Raw genomic sequence first — 18,675 nt, 5'->3', positions numbered from 1 at the left:
TTACGTGTATTTTTTACATATAAGTCAACCCCTTGACTTATATAATATCGAGCCGTGCAAGCTACGTGATCTCGATTTAAAATGAAAAGTAAATTGTAAACTTGTGAAATTCAGTTCAGAACATTTCAATTCAGAGTTTAAATTTAAATTTAAATTTATCGTCGGACATTGAACATTGATATGTGACTTTGTTAAAACTCTTTGTTCGAACCTAACCTAAACCTCTTAGCACCAGTATCCGGCTCGCGGACCGTAACGAGTGACCAAGCCGTATGCAATAATTCGTCTTCTTTTCGAATTCATTCGGTACATCACCGGATAGAAATTACTAAGAAGCGATACATTTATTGTTTGCTTTGCCTGGGTTATATCTCAATAGACTCAAAACTGAGAAAATATTGCAATTTCGGGCAAAATGTTCTCGACGTGCGTGGCACGTTCATTCCAGCGCAAGAGGTTAAATTAATTTTACAGTAAGTAAAATGCCTGCTCCCTTAAAAACAAAATCGTAAGGCAAGGGTTTAGTAAAAATCCAGTGTATTTTATCAGACTCAATAAAATGTCCGACACCGGCTGAACGAATAATAACGAGGGACGCCGTCAACGTGTTAAAAAAAAAAGAAAAGTACATATTCAAGCAGATAAGTGTCCCTAGACAAACCACAGATCAGAGTTCAGTTTCGTTTCATTTCGTTTCGTTTCGTTTCGTTTCGTTTCGTCCCGTCTCGTTCTACCTATACACAAAAGTCCCTGAAACGAGAACTGCCTACTTCCGAGTAATAAAGCCCAATGCCGTAATCATCGTGATTTAACGACATCGACCCAAGTGGCGCGGAGGGTCGGTCGCGCGATCCGTGCGAATCATCTTCCCGTCGTTCGTGTTTCTTTCTAAATATGTACAGTGTACTTGGAATGCGCAAACACCGAGTGCGTTAGTCCTCGAGAATAGCAGTCGTTGCCGCTTAGAGAGAGAGAAAGAGAGACGTTACTTATTCTGCGTACTGCGTTGCAACATCTTGTCTTTCTCTGTATACAGCCGCGGACAGAAAGAAACGTTTAGAAACGTTTAATTCGGGGATTAGCCTTGTTGCGTCCGTGGGAGGTGAGATACATTGTGTATACAACTGCGTAAAATGTTTGCACGTGTAAGTGATTCATTCGAGAAGCGATACTTCTTTTTAATATTTACGTCAAGTTTATAAACAGGGTAAATTATTCTGTTGAATATAGGGTCCTTATCGTCCCATGAAAGAATTTTAACATTTTTATTGAAATTTTAAATTCATATAATAAATATGAGACAGTATATATTTCATTGATCCTTTCATTCCAGATTTCATTTTAAAAATCAATTGATTGTGCTACCTTTGTACAGTCAGTTGTACTGCAGCCGTTTAATTATTCATTGGGCAGACTTAAGATTGACTTAAAATTATTTTCAATAACGACGTGTTTTTGATGAACGGGTGAATATATTTATTTTGCCTAGTTCCTTATATTTATATTTTATAATTAAATATAATTTACATAAATAAATTTATTACTACTAATTTAATCATTATATCTTATTTTAAAAAAGGTTGTCTGTATAAATCACACACACACATGACACAATATGCTATATAATATAATATAATATAATATAATATAATATACTAAGTAATATATAATATACAATAATATAGAATAGTGTCAGGTTGTAGCTCTGAAATTGTAGAAGATTAAGAAAAATTTCCCTATTAGACAGGATTAAATTTGTGCTCGCTCCGGAAGTGGAGATGTTGCGAAGATCGTGTTGTAAAGTCGTCCCTGTTCTTTTTAAATTGAACTGTACGTCTCTATGAAAAGATAGTAGGCTTGAAAGTCGATCGATGTAGAAGATATTTTTAATTTGTTAATTTTGCAGAGCTTGCATTATCGCGCGAAGGAAAGATACTCGTAAGATTACGCTGGTTTTTAATTAACGATGACACGAATTACTCACAACATGTATGTATACAAGATATTATAAAAATTATTTAAAAGCTTAACGAGCAGTAAATTTGTAATGTCAGCACGCACGAGTTGTCATCTAGAAACTTCAATCAACCACATGTCTATTTCATTAATGTAGTAAAGTATCTTCCAAAGGGTGAGAAATATTTCAAAATGTCACATTTATATTTGTTACACTGCGCGTAAAAATCATTTTATCTTTTTGTTTGTTTAATTGCACTCATTTATAGAGACTTCTGAAATATCTACGCAGGTAAAAAAATTTCATTTCATAAAAATAAAATAAAAAAAAAAAAAGAAAAAAGAAAATACTTTCTCAATTAAATTTCTACTTTATATTGTTTCAGAATGTTCAGAACTCCAGAACGTGAAACAGATTGCAAATGAAGAAAAGCAGAAAAACGTGATTGTTTACACATGTTGTTGTTACTGCGTTGATCTAACGCCACAATGGGAACTATTGAAACGTAAAAAGATAATGACGAACGTTTAAAGATGCGATAAGTCATAGACTTGCTACCCTGATGCACAGCAACTATTGTATATGCTAGTGTAGAAGAACTCGGTCATTCATACTCGGGGGATCGTTATCATCGCTGCCGCGTCAGTGTTTCACAATACGATCCGGTGAGGCGTGTACGGACAAAGAGCGACGTTTAAAAACACAGCAAAGTGCACTGTATCGTGTTCGCCGATAGAATTATTCATATCGATGCCTCGTTACGTCGAAACATCGAACGTTTCTTCTAATTGCTATAAATTATTCGACGTAACGAGGCTTCGGTGATTCGGTTTGCTTCAATAATTCATCGACGAGATAAATAATTCAGCCGGGGAGTTTCATCGCGCGATTAGGAGAGGAAACAACAAGAAAATGTTTCGAGGAAGTTAAAACGGCATGAAATATTTCGTTTCCGCTGAAATTACACTTCCCTCGTCCGTTTTGTTCGACTTCCTGGCGTGTTTACCACCGGCGTCGTGTTTAACCTCTTGCGCTGCAATCACGTGCCACGCACGTCGAGAATTTTTTGTCCCAAATATTTTCTCAGTTTTAAGTATATTTGAGTATAATCTAGGCGTTACAAATAATAAATTTATTACTTCTCAATAATTTCTATCAGTGATACCATATCGACGAGTTCAAAAGAAAAAGAAAGCGACGAATTATTGTATACGGCTTGGTCACTCGTTATGGTCCGCAATCAGTTGCCAGCGCAAGGAGTTAACCTCTTGCGCTGCAATCACGTGCCACGCACGTCGAGAATTTTTCGTCCCAAAATTGCAATATTTTCTCAGTTTTAAGTATATTTGAGTGAAGACAAAATAGGCAGAACAAATAATAAATTTATTATACTTCTCAATATACTTTCTATCTAAGAAATATCATACCGACGAGCTCAAAAAGAAAGCGACGAATTGTTGTATAATTGGTTACTCGTTACGGTCCGCAATCAGTTGTTGCAGCGCAAGTGGTTAACAAAACTTGGCGCTGCGCGAAATTTAAGATTTCTCGGTGGAATCTCGGAGAGGGCAGAATAAAAACATACGTTGCGAATGGTCAGTTATGAAAATAGATGAAATTACATATACGTACGTATGTGATTTCAAATGTTTTGTATGTACAGTTGTAAGCAAAAGCGTCCAACTGCAGATTCTTTTGCTTTATGTACTTTTAAACGAATTTTAACTAATTCTACACATCTGAGCTGAAAAAAATGCTGCTCCCCTTATTATTGCTGCTTTCAGAAATTTACTAAGTTACTAATCGTTGATACACATTTTTTTGGAGAACAATGATATGATTTTAACACCGACACTGATGATAAATAATTCAACAATCGCAAAGGATTCTATTCCGAGGAAATTCAAAATTTTTTAGCCTCGAAGAAGAAGCTAAGAGTCGTAAAACTTAACAGAAATATCATAATTCTTTCTCACGTTTACACGTGAAATCATGTATACAATATCGTCTAAACGATCTTCAAAAAATAGCCAAGTACACTATAAGAAAGTGACTCTTGCTGAAACAAATGGATCTTCAAAAGAAATTTCAAAAGTCAAGAGACTTCGCCGAAAACGACTTCTGGGAACTACGGTGTGAAATTCTGCGTTTGGAAAAAAAATAAAACTCATCGTTCCATGTAAGTGGCATAGTGCTTGCATCACTCGAGACTGTAGATTATCGGGGACTTTATTAAAAATACGAAAAGTCATTCGGAAGGAATTCAAAAGTTGTAAATCCTAGGATAAATAAAACATCGATGAGAAAATAATCTTGAAAATGATTGAACCGCTTACTCATTCGCACGTGACAATTGTTCTTCTGATCTCAACTAATAGCTGATCGATAATTTTCTAACAACATACTCGCCTAGTTTATCGAATCAAAGAAGATTCCTGCAGACACCTCGTTTATCTAATTGGAGATTAGACGAAACACGTACTCGACAAACAAAATCGAAGTTTCCTGATCTCGTTTGTACTAAGAAATTTATATAATAGCACGGAACATAAATTGAGTATTGTATACAGAATGTAAGAAGAGATCATACAAAGATGAAATCATACAAAACTACTTCCTTTTACACAAGGTAAAATACACCGTTCACACAATAAATTATGGATCACAATGTCTATACTTTTAAACATTTCTAACACATATGTGTACATCTTCTGTTCGTCATTATAATCAAATCACTTTGTTAATTACCACGGGCAAATAAACTAAGCTCATTACAAATGTAGAATTAGAATCGCTCGGTGAAGATATTGACTTTAGAATTAGTAATGATATATTCGTGAAAGATTTCTAACGTTAGGCGTAAAGATTCTTTCGTCTTTTCAAATGAAACAACTAGATGTTTTCTGATGTTATTATTTCTGATTCTTGCCTTTCGGCTTCGGATGGCTTCCGGTTCCGGATGGCTTCCTACAGACATACAATACAACTAATATAATATTCATATATATCTATACATCAAATATAACTAATTTTAATTGATTGTAAGTGAATGGAATAACTAAAATCTGTCGACTTTATGTCTAACTTTACATTACATTGCTTTACATTGTAATTAGAAACGTAACTAGACAAAACAATACGAGCTAAATAAAAGGCTTGATCATGAGCATAAATTAAAGATATCTTTGGTAGTTAATATATGGTTATGATTATATTTCATGTCTCTTTTCCTCCTTTCCAGAACTATTCTCTGTTTATCGCCCTCAATCTCAAGATGTTCCGCTACTTCATCCGTCGCAACATTTTAATAAAACATTTGCAAGTCTGTTTCCTTATTGTTGTCTGCTTCAATAAAATATGCACGATAAAACATGCCACACGTTCTGTATTCTATTTCTTCAAGCAAAGATCAAAAAAATTGCAATTGCGAGTTAACGAAATATCGCGAGTTATATCACGATAATTATCATGCATCGGCGTTACGTCGTTTTAATCAATTTAACGCGAGCGTATCTCATTAACGCTCTCACGGCATCGAAAGTTATGCACGACGTTGCACTTCTGTTCGATAAATTGCACGCTCATTCGGAATTTCATAATTCGCCGTAATGCCATTGAACGCGGATTAATTGTGACTCGACGTTCGCGGAATCCAGCGATTCCACGAATTTGCTGTCATCCTGATCAATCGTGCCATGTTCCGCCCTATATTTGAATTTCTGGGTTAACAGGTACTCACACGGGATCGTTACTGATTCGCGCGGCGTACCTTGGCACGATTATCGTAAATCACGAGCGTGCATATCAGTAAATGGTGTCAAGACCATTGTTTGATCCATTAACACTGGAATTATCGAACTAGTCAAATACGAACGTCAGATTTCTTTTTCTCTCACAAAATGTTACAACGTTAACCTATCCGTGTAAGGTATCTTACGTAACGTTATCGTTTAATCATACAGTTTGTTAAAGATCTGAAAGAAAGAAAAAAAGAAAAAGAATTGAAAACTACAGACAATTTTATTATATTTATTCTAACAATAACATGATCACGCGAATAATTCTATGACTCACTGTGTAATTTTAATCGAAGCTTTTTTTTTGCGCGCGCGCGCAATGTACGGCGACATTCTTTACACGATCTTCAAATCGAAGAACTTCGCTCGCATATTAAAACTTCGGTGTAGTTCCCCGGGTGTTCGAGGCAGACTTTTATTCAAATTTTATACATTGAACTCTATCAACTCTTTTCAATTTCCTTCTATTTTTAGCGATGACGCGCGCCGATGTTGAGGAGAACCATCGGGATTCCGCTTTTTATGATTGTGAAAATAAAATGAGGCGTCGAACAGGAGAATTATAAGGCGGTGTCCGTTTGTTTTACGTAGCGGATAAGATACAAAAAAATAAACCTAAACATATTTTACAAGCCGAATGCTTCGTCATCGTCCACCCTCTCTATTTGCTGCTGAATCAGACAAATCCACGAGGCATGAAAGCCATTAACACAAGGCCTGAAAAGCCAAAACACATGTCCCGCGCCATCCAAAGAAAAATTATGATTTTTACAACCTTGCACTCGCGTGGGAGGGGCTCTCTCAAGAGATCGACTATCGTACACACGGATATTCTAAAATTAATGTTTGGTTAACGCAATTAGAGCCAAATAACACTCAAAAATCGTGTAAGCATAATATTTTTAAAAGACTTCTAAGCATACTTCGCATACAGTAAATATTTGTACAGTAACTCACTGTGGAAAAAAAAATTTTTCTTTTTTTTTTTCAGAGACATTGAAAACTGGAAAAGAAATTGAACGGACCTTGGAAATCACGGCAGTAAAATTGCAAATTTAAATTTGCGGATCGATGCAACGTTGGTCGAATAATCAATTTCGGTTGCTATATCGGGAGAACAAATGACGACCTGTTTTCGATCCACTTTCCTCTCGAATTGTTTCTATCCGTGATACGAAATGAGATTGGGCTCCTACAATTCGCAAGTGCCTTCCGACATATGTTTTACACGCACATCTCCGATGAGTAATTGTTAAACTCACAAATCAACCAGCATTTAATTCTTTCATTCGTTCAGTGTGTTGTAATTGGTTGCTGTAGTAAACAGACAACTTTGCAACAATTTGTTTTGCTAATGTTAATAACCTGGAATTATCAAATGTACATACGCGAGTTACGATATTTATTTCCCCCCATTTACATACACCGGGTGTTGAACGTGATTTTTGACGAGACTACCATGATATAAAGCCATAAAGCCAATAAATTAGCTACAGCTTTTCGCTTAGATCAGTGACTCTTGTTACATCATAAGATATAAGATAATAAAAGTTTAAAAACATAAGAATTTAAACAGTAGTTTCAACGCTGGTGCTTACGATTTAAGGCCTGAACACAAATAACACGCTAGAATGATGTATATCTGGAAATCAAATTTGAGATCAGCCAACGTGCGTTGAAAACAGTGACAAAATTTATGGTTAATAAACGTAGGAACCTAAATCGCCACATTTCTTCTATAACTTTCTACCACGTGGATCTATATGGATCTATGTAACGTGAAAGAAAAAAGTGACCTTAAAGACCAAGAATTACAAAAAAAAAAAAACAAAGTATTTAGTGTTTTCCTACCTGGACCAAAAAACTTTTATGTAAGCAAATTGCTTACGCTATGTAAATATCTTCGGTAACTGAAAAAATAACCAAACGTACACATGTGTCTGTCGTGTAATATTTATAACCGTTCGCATAAACGATGATTGCGTTACATTAACAAATATGAATATTATATGCCGACTGGAGCAAATATAATTTTCAAAGTTAACACGTAATTGCAGAATTCAAACGAATGGATCGCCAACATAAACATACAAATATGGTGGAGGGGCACGTAACGCGTAAACGATCAATGACTAAAATTTGTACGATCTTCCTGCTATCATCGACGCCGTTTATGGATATAATAACAATGAAAACATTGTCAACAACTGACGTCTGGTGTGATATCACGTTGTTTCATGCTCTCGTGATCTTTATTATTAATTGAATATATTTCTCAGACAATAGAACATCGAAAGAAATAGTTACGCTCTGTTGGCAGCATAACTAAATAAAGATCATTTCGGAGAAGTAGGTTTTGCCTATCTATGTATATAGTTCGAGGGTAACTAGCGCGAAGTTTGTCGCAAACAACCATTAATTCGCACGCGCGAACACATTTGGCTGCCAGTTATAATCTACAATATATACTCGAAATATTCGATGAATTCGTTTCACTTATCTTCAACGTTACATTCTTTTTCTTCTTTTTTCCATTTCTTAACAGCATCTCGCATAGTATGTTCATCGAGAACATTCATTTCGCGCTCGAGCATGAATGCGAGCAAATTAAAAAAGAGCTACGTTCACGTTGGAAAATATCCGCTTGTTATTTCAACGATACGGATACGTGAATTCTTCTCGAGTTAGACAGTGTCAAAAGAAATCACGAGCACCGCCCGAGCGAGCCGCTTATAACTCGCACGTTTAAGAATTTCGCTATCTGAAAATAGACTAATTGACTTATGTAATTCGGTAAACGCGGTCCCTCGGTTTTCAAGCGGCAGCGGAACAACACGATTTCCACGACGAAAACGACGAACGCGTTACGCGAGAGGATCTTTGATCTCGCCGGTTGCTCGCATCCGCGAGAGGCAATGTGTTGTGTACACCCCTTCTTATCGCCCGGGCGTATTCGTGGGGAACCCTTTCGCGAGGGGACGGATGCGGCCAGTCGAATGATTAGCGAGCAGCATCCGGCGCCGATCTAAAAGCCTCTCTCTTCTTCTCTCGCGTATAAGCGAGTCGAAGACCAGGATTAACAGTCGCGGAGATTTCAGACGCGTCTAACATACCGATTCTCGAGTGGCCAGGAATGGGAGGATCCCACTCGACGACCACTGACGTTTATTACACGTTCGTAAATCATTCTAGTAAATATCCGCGAATGCGTGCAACATGGGAACAACGTCTGGGGTTTAAGTCTGGGGCACGATGTTGAACAAATCGCAAAGTATTTCACCCGACTGGTGAAAATTGGCGCGGGGCGGAGCCTAAGAGTTTTTGTGCTTGGAAAAGCGCAGGCGATATATCGCCTTCCTCCGGGTTACCGGCCCTCTGATCAATATTAATACGTGACACCGGCGAGAGGGCGAACTGGCAATACGCACACATACTTGCTACGGTACGAAGAATGAATAGAGAGAAAAAAAAAAGAAAAAGAAAAAAAAGAACGGAAGAAAGGGAGAGAGAAAAGAAAAATTATATCACGCTTGAAATGCTACGTAAGACAGACGAACGACAAGAGAACAGACGAAACAGTAAGTAAAAGAAAGAGAAGCCAGGCCTGAGAAAGGGAGGAAAAGGAGAGAAACACCGCTGTTGATAAATGTGTATTTACCGCCAATCTAGGAACGTCCAGTGTCTCGTCGGTGCAGCCCACCTCGATGGTTGAAACGCGACGATACAGACCCTTGTTGTTTCTTGCCCTAGCACGCAACATGCAACACTTTGTACTCTCCGTTGACCGGTCCAGGGCACGTCATCGATAAAATCGTTCGCGAGAAATCACGGTGGCTACTGTCAAACGATTTTCAGAAGGGCGCGGAGATCAGGGTTGAGGCACTCGCGGTTCACTCACGTACACGCACTTTTCTTGTCGATCGTAATGCTTTAGCGATTCTCTGTACGCATACGAGGCAACGGTTGTATAATAATCACTGTTGTTACCGTCGCGTATATTACCGTGCGGAGATCTCGCCGTTTCTCGATATTACGCGAACCCGTTACTATCAATGAAGATTCGAAGAATTGTTAGCATACTTACGAGTATCGGTACAAGCGGAATCGTTACGGAACAATTCGACCTCGTATGTACGGTCACGATACGTCCGCGTATTGCATTCTTTCAAGATCAACTGCGGGATCACGATTTTTAGTTCTCTAACTTTAGTGGTGCCCCCCTGACATGTAAAATCCAGGAATACGCAGTAGATAGAAAGCCGTTCCTACTTGCGTTTCTAGTAGCATTTTCATGTAGCGACAAGAAAAGGAATTAGATTTCTGCCTTTACGTCAAAAGTTCGTCTAACAAATAATAGTCATTTGTTAATTTGTTATTATTCTTAAACGTAAAATTAATGTTAAGATTAACAACAATTTTGATAGAGTTTAAGGAGCTTTAAGAAAGTGCTGTACAATTTTTATGAAACACATATATTTCCTTTATAAAATACTCCACAATTTTGCCCCATTATTCTTGTACTATATATAACTTGTTAATAAAGATACATTTTTATTTTATTTATGGGTAACGTGAAATTTAAAAAAGAAACAAATGATATAAAATTTTGTTTATTTAATAATAAAAATATATAAAAAATAATTTCATTTTAGTAATTTGCGATATTTTAAAATTAAGAATGTTAGTATATAATAAATAATATAAAATTATTAAAATTATAAGATTACAAACACAGTAGAATATAATACAATATGTGTATTACAGAAATATTTGATATTTTTGAAAATATTAAAACACCTATTATGTATATATATTGTACATATTTATCTGTAAAATAAACGTATTCATAGATATATATTAACACTTGCATTAACTGAAATAAAATTAGTGACTAATAAATTAAAGTAATCTCATACTAAGCTCATAATTAAGGCACAAAAGAAAAGATTATGAAAAGTTATTTGTCAGAATTCTCATCTGAATCTTCAACCAAAATTATGTCATACCCTGGCAATGTTCTTGGATCAAATGTCTTTTGAAAGCACTTTTGGAAAATTAAACGAGCCTTTTTATTTGGTGGAGATGGCGAATTTGGAATTTTGTCTTCAAATAGATCAGATTGATCATCATCCAAATTCTCTTCTTTGTTAATATCACTGTTATTAGATTTCCTTTTTGTTACTGTAGGAAATGGAGAATTCACTAATTTTTTCCCACTTATAGTCGTTTTATTAAAGTTCGTAATTATATCAGAATTATACGAAGAAGTTTGAAATTCTTCATCAATATTTTGTTCTATTGGAAGATTGCTTATTCTATTTACATTTTGGTTACCTTCTGTAGATGTACTAGCTTGTATTATCTGTTCTTCCATCAAATGTGGATGTGATTTTTTGTGAATATCATTTCCTAGTGTAGATTTAATTGATTTATCTTGAATTTTATTACTAGATTTGTTATTATTTCTCTTAGGAACTCGTTTGTTTTTTGCCCTTCCTCTTACAGATGTTTCTTGTGGTTTATTAGTTAATATTGTTTCTGCTTGACTATCTAAATCGGAACACAATGTTGACAACACTAAATTCACCTCAAAAGATTGATTTTTTAACGCAAATATAACAGGTCTGAAAAACATTAATAAATATTTTATTCATGTATAACATTTCATTTCAAATACATGTAATTTAAAGGAACTAGGATTTAAATTATTAATTTTGTACCTTCCTGCTTCTTCAAAATATATACTAATTGGTGTAACTACAGACTCTGCGAAATTTAAGAAAGACTTAAATTCCTTTACACAAAAAGTAATTGATGTTTCACTACCAATATCATATCGATCAAATTCTCCCTTTCCAAGTGCAAATTGTGTTCGTATTGTATTTGATAAACCTAGGAAATATTTTTATTTTATATTATACAGACAAACTACTTTTATTATTGAAATTTACCTGAGGTATCATCAACATAATTTCTTAATAATAGCTTTTGTGCACAAACTTCAAGTGTTATTTCAACTAAATTTTGATGAAAATTTTGCATTGCATCTCCTAATACTTGCGATTGAGATGAAAGTTTAATTGATGCAGAATCCTTATTATATGTAGTCTGAAAAATATAAAAGAAAAAAGATAATAAGACATAAAAACATGAATGATTTATTATGTACATATGATACGTACTTGTAATACTTCACAATCTAATATAGGCAACAAATGAGTTTTAGTAATACCATTCTTATATTTTAAAATAAACAAAATTTCAGATGCATCTGACTCTAAGTTAATGTGACATGTTTCTACTTGTTTGTCTATTAAATTTATAGATTTAAATACAGCTATCGCACTCTGTAAAATAGGGATATTATTATTTGTAACATTGAAATACAATGAAATTTTATTACCCTCATTGAAATTTTACATTTCAATGCATCATTTTCTTGTAAATCGCCATAAACATAATATGAAAAATAACTTCTGAGGAATGTAAAATCAGCATAGGCTGAATTTGGCATATTAACAGTACGAAATGATAAAGTATTTTCATGTGGTTCTATGTACATTTCATCTCCAATTTTGGTTAATGCATGTATAGCCTTTGCTAAAACTAATAAATGTTTCATATTAATATTGGTTTTAAATAAATATCTTTAAATAAGACACCAGCAAAATATAACCTAAGTAAAACCAACATACTTTTTACATTAGCTCCTGCTACAACACACTTCATGTTAAATTTCCTTCATTACACTATTTCTTAGGAATAAAACATTAAATAATATTAAATTTAGTAATTATCAGAAAAGAAATAACAAAAGAAATTCATAATATTATACGTAAAATGAACTGTGGACAATTGAGTTAAGTAATCATAACAAAAATATTTGTTCATATATCCAAGATACAAATAATTGATGTAAATAAATAATAATTATAAATGTATATTTTGTAAGAATTATCTACATTATTAGCAAATATAAACTTTGAATAAGAATATAAAGTTTATATTTTAGCGCATTGTAAAACAATCGACAATTAATAGGATCTCGAATCTCGAAAATCGAACGCTTATCTGTCAAACATATATGCACCTACTACCGATAGTGCGTTTGACATTTAATTAGTTTCTGTTTTTCCCAAGTAACAAATGCAATAAAATAAATATCAACACAAAAAAATATATAGGAATTTTAAAAATATTATTAAATTCGTCATGGTGAGTACATGAAACAAAATATTGATAACAGAAATTGATTAATAAACCTAACCTCAAGGAAATATTATAAAAATTATATATATATTTATATAATTTTATTGTGTGTACCAATAATATTATATAATTTTATATAACTGTTTATTGTGTGTACTAATAATGTTTGATATTTATAGCTTGTTTTAGTATTGGGAGATTTACACATTCCACATAGATGTAGTAGTCTTCCAAGTAAATTTAAGAAATTATTGGTGCCTGGTAGAATACAACATATTCTATGTACAGGTAATCTTTGTACAAAAGAATCATATGATTATTTGAAAACATTAGCCAGTGATGTTCATGTTGTTAGAGGAGACTTTGATGAGGTATATTTTATTTATCATTCATTTAATATTGTTGTAACTTAATAATATTGTACATTTCATTATTTTCTTTTATACAGAATTTAAATTATCCAGAACAAAAAGTAGTCACTGTTGGTCAATTTAGAATAGGTTTGTCGCATGGACATCAAGTGGTACCATGGGGAGATCCAGAATCATTAGCTTTAATTCAAAGACAATTAGATGTTGATATTTTAATATCAGGCCACACACATAAATTTGAAGCATATGAGCATGAAAATAAATTTTATATTAATCCTGGTTCTGCAACAGGGGCATATAATCCTCTTGACACGTAAGGTTTTATGCATATAGTATAAAGTAAATTGTAAATGTTGCTTACATTATTATACATTTCTTTCATTATATTTCATTAATCATATATTATATTTATAGGTCAGTTATTCCATCTTTTGTTCTAATGGATATTCAAAGTTCAACAGTTGTAACTTATGTCTATCAACTTGTTGGTGATGAAGTAAAAGTTGAACGAATTGAATACAAAAAGAATTAAAATACATTTGAGAATTACAATATAATATATATATGTGTGTATATGTGTATCATTTATATACATATATATATATGATGAATTGATAATGAAATTTCATAATGAAATTCAACATTGATCTATATATAATCCATTTAGCTGTATTATTATTTAAGCATTTATATAAAAATATAAATTGTATATTTTACATTTGATATAAATAAAATGAAACTACAAGATAAAAATGATCATATTTTTTATTTAATAAATATAAATTATGACTCGAATTATAATTTTTATTTTTTATAGTATTTTATAGAATTTGCTAAAAACATGTTTTTTCATGTTACATTGCATTAATCATTCTGAATAAAACTTGCATCAATAAACTAAATCGTACAATGCTTTCCGTCACGTATGCTTATTTACGTTCATTTAAGTACACGTGTATGTCAACCTGACCTACTTTTTATTCATTGAAATTTCTTTGTGTGTATTGACATCTGATCTTTATATTTTCAATCATTCTTTCTTTTCGAATTTTATTCGTGTCTAAAACGGACTGATCAAACATAAAATTTTCTCTAACATTGCGATAACTATAAACGCATAGGCGTAGAATGTAAAACATATATAAAATGTTTCTCTCAATGTTTATTAATTATTTTTATACATTGTGTTACGTTAATTGATATTGAAATTCAAATAGAACATTGTTTAATGCTTGTTAAAGATTTTATTAATATTTATATTTTTAAATATTTTATTTCTTCGTGTTATTAATTGTGTTAATATGTACACTTGTGACTTTATCTACGAAAAGAAAGTGACGTGCAGGAACACTCGTAGTCAGTGTACCATAATCCCAAACATTGAGAAAAAAAAGGGGGACAGAGCACTGTTGCGCAAGCGCAAGGAACAGAGAGGAGAATTTAAGACCGATCCATCAAAAAGGGTCCGCTATTCTTCTCAGCTTCAGTATCAAGTCCCAAACGATTTTAAGTAGAATCTAATTTTGTGTGACAAAAAGTTCTCTTGAATCTTCAGTTAAAATGACAGCAACATTATTACGAACTGATCTACGATTTCTAATTTCCAATAAGCGTTTTAAGAAAAGAACTATTTCAGCTTTGTACTGTGGAATATCAAAAAAACAAAATATTTTACTAAACTACAATCAGGTAATTTTTTTCGTATATTATACATAAAGATTAATGTATATAACAAATTTTTTTAAGAAATATTTTGTTTACAATATTAAAAATAATGTTAATACGAAATAATAAATATTATTAAGTAACGTTAATATGAAATAATATTAATATTAATTAATGAAAACAGTAAATAAATAATCGTTTTTAAATGTTATTTAAGCGCGAGTTCTTCTAACTTTAAGAAAATTTGAATATTTTATATATTCATTTTTACTTTTTTCAAATTGTTTATCGAGGATTAAGTTATGTATTATTTATAAGAACAGATTATAATAAATATATAATATTATGTGCTACTTCATTTTGTATATAAATGAATGTTAATTTTATCATTATTATATTTTATTTTATACTTATAAAAATCGAAATATCGATTTTTGATATATTACTCAATGTAATATTATGTTTATTATGTATATTACTCAAATGCAAAAATTTGAGTAATATTTTTAATAGTGGTGTTATATATTATTAAATTGTTCTAATTTACTAAGGTTAAATTTTTTTTTCTTCGAGCTTTTACGTTGCATCGGAGTTCATTGAACTATGTATTTACGATGTTAACATGATCGCTGTGATGTGACGTCATAATGTAATTAGATATAATACAATTATCATAATCAAATAATTTTTGAAACATTTTATTTATACAAGGAATATATAAACAAAATGTTTTATTTCCAGTTTTGTAAAATAGTTCCGCTAACATATAGTACAAGAAGCGTATATCAGACGGATATTTCTGTAAATGAACAAGAAATTGATAATGATTCTGACGCCAAACAAGAAAGGGTAAGGCATTTTTTTGTCAAATTCTTATTACTTAAAATGTTTTAATACATTAGAGCTTTTCCTATTTATCAGGGACAAACACTTTTTTGGAGAAGGAAAATGCGGACGTTGCATAATCATTTAGACGTTGATAAAGATGGAGTTATTAGTTACGATGATTTTATATTATTTGAGAAAAGATTTTCTAATTTAGGACACTTGACTCCAGAAGCAAAAACTGAATTCAAAACAATATTGAATGTAAGTCAATCTCTTTTGTGTGCATTATATAAGAAAATATATATTATATATTTGTATATTTATTTATACATAGGAAATGTGGGAAGAACAATGGGGAGAAATTAGTTCATATAATCTTATTTGCATTGAAAAATATTTGGGAAAAATGCAACATGTTCTTAATGATTCAGCATTGAAAAGAAAATGTCATCATTTTTTGCCGTTTTTATTCAAAGTATGTTTTTAAAAATATGCTTTTATATAAATAAATATTTGTTAAAAAATATTTTCAAAATATTATCAAATATAAAATTCCAGGCAGTAGATAAAGATCAAAGTGGTGAAATTTCACAACAAGAATTTCAGTTGTTTTTCCAATGTTTAGGACTTACACGTGATGTAAGTAGAATTGCACATTTCCTTTCATGATTATTAAAACAATGTTAAATTAATGAATCAATTAAATTAAAACATTCATTATAGGATGCAATTATTTCCTTCAGCCATATTGATACTAATGATGATGGTAAAATTAGTTTTGATGAATTTATAACATTGGGTCGTGAATTTTTCTTAACAGAAGACCCAACAAAACCTAGTAAATATTTCTGGGGTCCATTGGTGGATTAAAATTCTGATTCCAATCCTGTAATTTGTGATAGTACAACAGTATATATTAAGTGTTTTTATAGTGATAATTTTTTGACCTTATTCGTAAAATAGTTAAGTAATAAAATATAAATTTTTATACTATAATATACGATATGTTATGCAAGTAAGAAAATTTATAAATAAAAGTCGCGTAATGGTTGAAAAATTTGTATAAGACTCTTTTTTGTTAAAAAGTATAATAGTTTAATTACAAATATAAATACTCACTTTTACAAATACAAGTAATTGTATGAAAATAAATAAATCACCAATTATATAATTACTTTGACTTCCTAAGAGAAAAACCTTCACCAGTGAATGCTTTAAATTCATCTGGATCTTTGGCCTGTAAAAATATATATGTATTTGTATAAAAATAAAGTAACATACAAATAATATTTCAACTTACCTCTTTATTATTAATAGGTTTAATAATACGTAAAAACGTAATTGTTCCTACTTTATAATCATAATCTGGTATTCCTCTAACATAAGTTGGTTTACTTGTAGTAACTTCTGGTTTTGCAAAATCTCTTCGTTTTTTGCCATCTAGTCTATTACCTTCTCCTTTGAATGGCACAAAACCAGATGGTGCTGGCATTAAATCTGCAGGATCCATTACATTTTCATCTTTTGTAGTTTCTTTTTCTACATATCCCAATGGTGGAGCAAATTCAACATTCATATCACATTCTATGATAGTAACTGCTGGACCAGGTCTTGTTTCCAAAACACACATTTCATATATTCTTTGATTATATTTTATAGCAATAATGTCACCTGTTGTGAGACAAGCGAAATTTCTTAATCCATTTTCTAAAACAGCTTTAGGATTTGTAATGTCTAAAAAGTCTTCAGATTGTGGTTGAAAACGTGAAAATGTTGCAACAGGCAAAGTTACACTTTCAACATTTATTAATTCTCCCTCTTGTAACAAAAGATTATACATCATCTGCGAATAATTGTAGAATAACACAATTAAGAATTTTCAATCAACAACAAAGTACTAAGAATTTGAACCTACCCAACAAGGTAAATAAACTCTTCCTTCATCTGCAACAAATTCTAAAACTCCACAATGAGTGATTCTATTTGTTTTTTCATTACTTAATCTGAATAACATAGGAAATCTAATATTTAATCTCGTAAGATGCTCCAAAGCTGAGGGTGGCATAATAACTGAAAAACAATTAAAAATCTTACACCTTGTTCACTGAGAGAAATCGTGAGAAATTTTTTTGATATATATACTTTTTCCTCCACGTTCTACATCTCGACGGTATGTACCCGGTAACATTGATACAGAAAAACATCTGTAATGATTGTTGAAAGGTCTGACAATCTCCGGAAACATGTTAAATCCGAACTGAAAGTGAAAAGTCATTTTAATCAAAACAACATAACCTTACTTTATTTTTAAAAAATCATCGAACAGAACATGTCTCGTCTCTATTTCTCTTTTCACTTTCAGGTTTTTTTTACCATATTTACGTATTTGTTGCAGCACTCTTTCGAAGACCTATGAATAATAGAATTTTTTAGAAAATATTAAATTTAAATTCACGTATCACTGTGACATACACAAATATGCCTGAACTTGGTAAAGTTAAAGAAATATCGATAGCATATCGATTATTATCGTAAACTTCCACTATCGAAAATATTCATCGATATTATTTTCGATTTGAATCGTACCGAAATATCCCAAGCAATTGAAATTTAATTTGAAACTTTCAAATTAATTCTAATGCTTATAATTTAAAAAATAATAATAATTCATTGAATCTTTAGAACATTTAATATTAATTTCATAACATTTTTATTTAAATATTTTTTTTAACGATAAAAGTACTCATAAGTATACATAATATAAAAATTATTATACTATATTAGTGCATGATTATTAATATGTAATACACTGCCTGCAGAGTGCTCTTATAAAAATAATATGCGAGAT

At 31.9% G+C, this 18,675-nt stretch overlaps 5 protein-coding genes across 11 annotated transcripts in view; 2 read left to right on the top strand and 3 right to left on the bottom strand.

The window, feature by feature from the left end:
- The window catches only part of LOC122529678 (GTPase-activating protein skywalker), a 39,863-nt gene extending 29,898 nt beyond the window's left edge, over positions 1-9,965 (bottom strand). For 2 of the 4 annotated variants that reach the window (XM_043656042.1, XM_043656043.1), the window contains exon 1: positions 9,413-9,965. The gene's annotated coding sequence lies outside the window, so the exon portion shown is untranslated. The remainder of the gene's footprint in view (positions 1-9,412) is intronic. The other 2 variants (XM_043656045.1, XM_043656046.1) reach the window with 1 other exon arrangement.
- A 543-nt stretch (positions 9,966-10,508) lies between these two features.
- On the bottom strand, positions 10,509-12,634 carry LOC122529687 (cell cycle checkpoint control protein RAD9A). 3 transcript variants are annotated; one of them, XM_043656053.1, is made up of 7 exons: positions 12,450-12,634; positions 12,158-12,360; positions 11,937-12,101; positions 11,706-11,862; positions 11,475-11,646; positions 11,089-11,378; positions 10,509-10,935 (listed from the first exon to the last, which is right to left on the bottom strand). In XM_043656053.1, exons 1-7 carry the CDS (start codon positions 12,481-12,483, stop codon positions 10,712-10,714), a joined length of 1,245 nt encoding a protein of 414 aa, XP_043511988.1. In that variant the 5' UTR covers positions 12,484-12,634; the 3' UTR covers positions 10,509-10,711. The 3 variants fall into 3 exon arrangements, with proteins under 3 accessions (XP_043511988.1, XP_043511987.1, XP_043511989.1); XM_043656054.1 differs by having other exon boundaries at positions 10,815-10,935; positions 11,078-11,378; XM_043656052.1 differs by having other exon boundaries at positions 10,509-11,378.
- A 168-nt stretch (positions 12,635-12,802) lies between these two features.
- LOC122529688 (vacuolar protein sorting-associated protein 29) lies at positions 12,803-13,873 on the top strand. The gene is made up of 4 exons (XM_043656056.1): positions 12,803-12,969; positions 13,143-13,334; positions 13,412-13,647; positions 13,749-13,873. Exons 1-4 carry the CDS (start codon positions 12,967-12,969, stop codon positions 13,864-13,866), a joined length of 549 nt encoding a protein of 182 aa, XP_043511991.1. The 5' UTR covers positions 12,803-12,966; the 3' UTR covers positions 13,867-13,873.
- Positions 13,874-14,640: 767 nt separating this feature from the next.
- On the top strand, positions 14,641-16,697 carry LOC122529686 (sarcoplasmic calcium-binding protein). Its single transcript, XM_043656051.1, has 6 exons — positions 14,641-15,023; positions 15,741-15,848; positions 15,921-16,088; positions 16,162-16,302; positions 16,386-16,466; positions 16,551-16,697. The coding sequence occupies exons 1-6, from the start codon at positions 14,895-14,897 to the stop codon at positions 16,695-16,697; spliced, it is 774 nt and encodes a 257-aa protein (XP_043511986.1). The 5' UTR covers positions 14,641-14,894.
- On the bottom strand, positions 16,443-18,354 carry LOC122529684 (ubiquitin fusion degradation protein 1 homolog). 2 transcript variants are annotated; one of them, XM_043656050.1, is made up of 6 exons: positions 18,201-18,354; positions 17,970-18,084; positions 17,743-17,897; positions 17,128-17,670; positions 16,947-17,064; positions 16,443-16,713 (listed from the first exon to the last, which is right to left on the bottom strand). In XM_043656050.1, exons 1-5 carry the CDS (start codon positions 18,201-18,203, stop codon positions 16,999-17,001), a joined length of 882 nt encoding a protein of 293 aa, XP_043511985.1. In that variant the 5' UTR covers positions 18,204-18,354; the 3' UTR covers positions 16,443-16,713; positions 16,947-16,998. The 2 variants fall into 2 exon arrangements, with proteins under 2 accessions (XP_043511985.1, XP_043511984.1); XM_043656049.1 differs by lacking the exon at positions 18,201-18,354 and having other exon boundaries at positions 17,970-18,173.
- Positions 18,355-18,675: the final 321 nt, after the last annotated feature.

Source organism: Frieseomelitta varia, unplaced genomic scaffold (assembly GCF_011392965.1).
Source record: "Frieseomelitta varia isolate USP_RPSP 00005682 unplaced genomic scaffold, Fvar_1.2 scaffold_301, whole genome shotgun sequence".
Lineage (NCBI taxonomy): Eukaryota > Metazoa > Arthropoda > Insecta > Hymenoptera > Apidae > Frieseomelitta > Frieseomelitta varia.
Note: the sequence above shows the minus strand (reverse complement) of the source record. Positions and strands in the feature narration are given on the sequence as shown.

Excerpts from the sequence above, each read along its gene's own strand:
- LOC122529684 (XM_043656049.1), bottom strand. The coding sequence starts at position 18,102 with ATGACTTTTCACTTTCAGTTCGGATTTAACATGTTTCCGGAGATTGTC. Across the intron at positions 17,671-17,742 it reads GAGTTTATTTACCTTGTTGG|ATGATGTATAATCTTTTGTT; the intron begins GTAGGTTCAAAT and ends AATTATTCGCAG. Across the intron at positions 17,065-17,127 it reads AACCTATTAATAATAAAGAG|GCCAAAGATCCAGATGAATT; the intron begins GTAAGTTGAAAT and ends ATATTTTTACAG.
- LOC122529687 (XM_043656052.1), bottom strand. The coding sequence starts at position 12,483 with ATGAAGTGTGTTGTAGCAGGAGCTAATGTAAAAA. Across the intron at positions 11,647-11,705 it reads TTATGTTGATGATACCTCAG|GTTTATCAAATACAATACGA; the intron begins GTAAATTTCAAT and ends AATATTTCCTAG. Across the intron at positions 11,379-11,474 it reads TATTTTGAAGAAGCAGGAAG|ACCTGTTATATTTGCGTTAA; the intron begins GTACAAAATTAA and ends AATGTTTTTCAG.
- LOC122529688 (XM_043656056.1), top strand. Across the intron at positions 13,335-13,411 it reads TTAGAGGAGACTTTGATGAG|AATTTAAATTATCCAGAACA; the intron begins GTATATTTTATT and ends TCTTTTATACAG. Across the intron at positions 13,648-13,748 it reads GCATATAATCCTCTTGACAC|GTCAGTTATTCCATCTTTTG; the intron begins GTAAGGTTTTAT and ends TTATATTTATAG.
- LOC122529686 (XM_043656051.1), top strand. The coding sequence starts at position 14,895 with ATGACAGCAACATTATTACGAACTGATCTACGATTTCTAATTTCCAAT. Across the intron at positions 15,024-15,740 it reads TTTTACTAAACTACAATCAG|TTTTGTAAAATAGTTCCGCT; the intron begins GTAATTTTTTTC and ends TTTTATTTCCAG. Across the intron at positions 16,303-16,385 it reads TTTTGCCGTTTTTATTCAAA|GCAGTAGATAAAGATCAAAG; the intron begins GTATGTTTTTAA and ends ATAAAATTCCAG.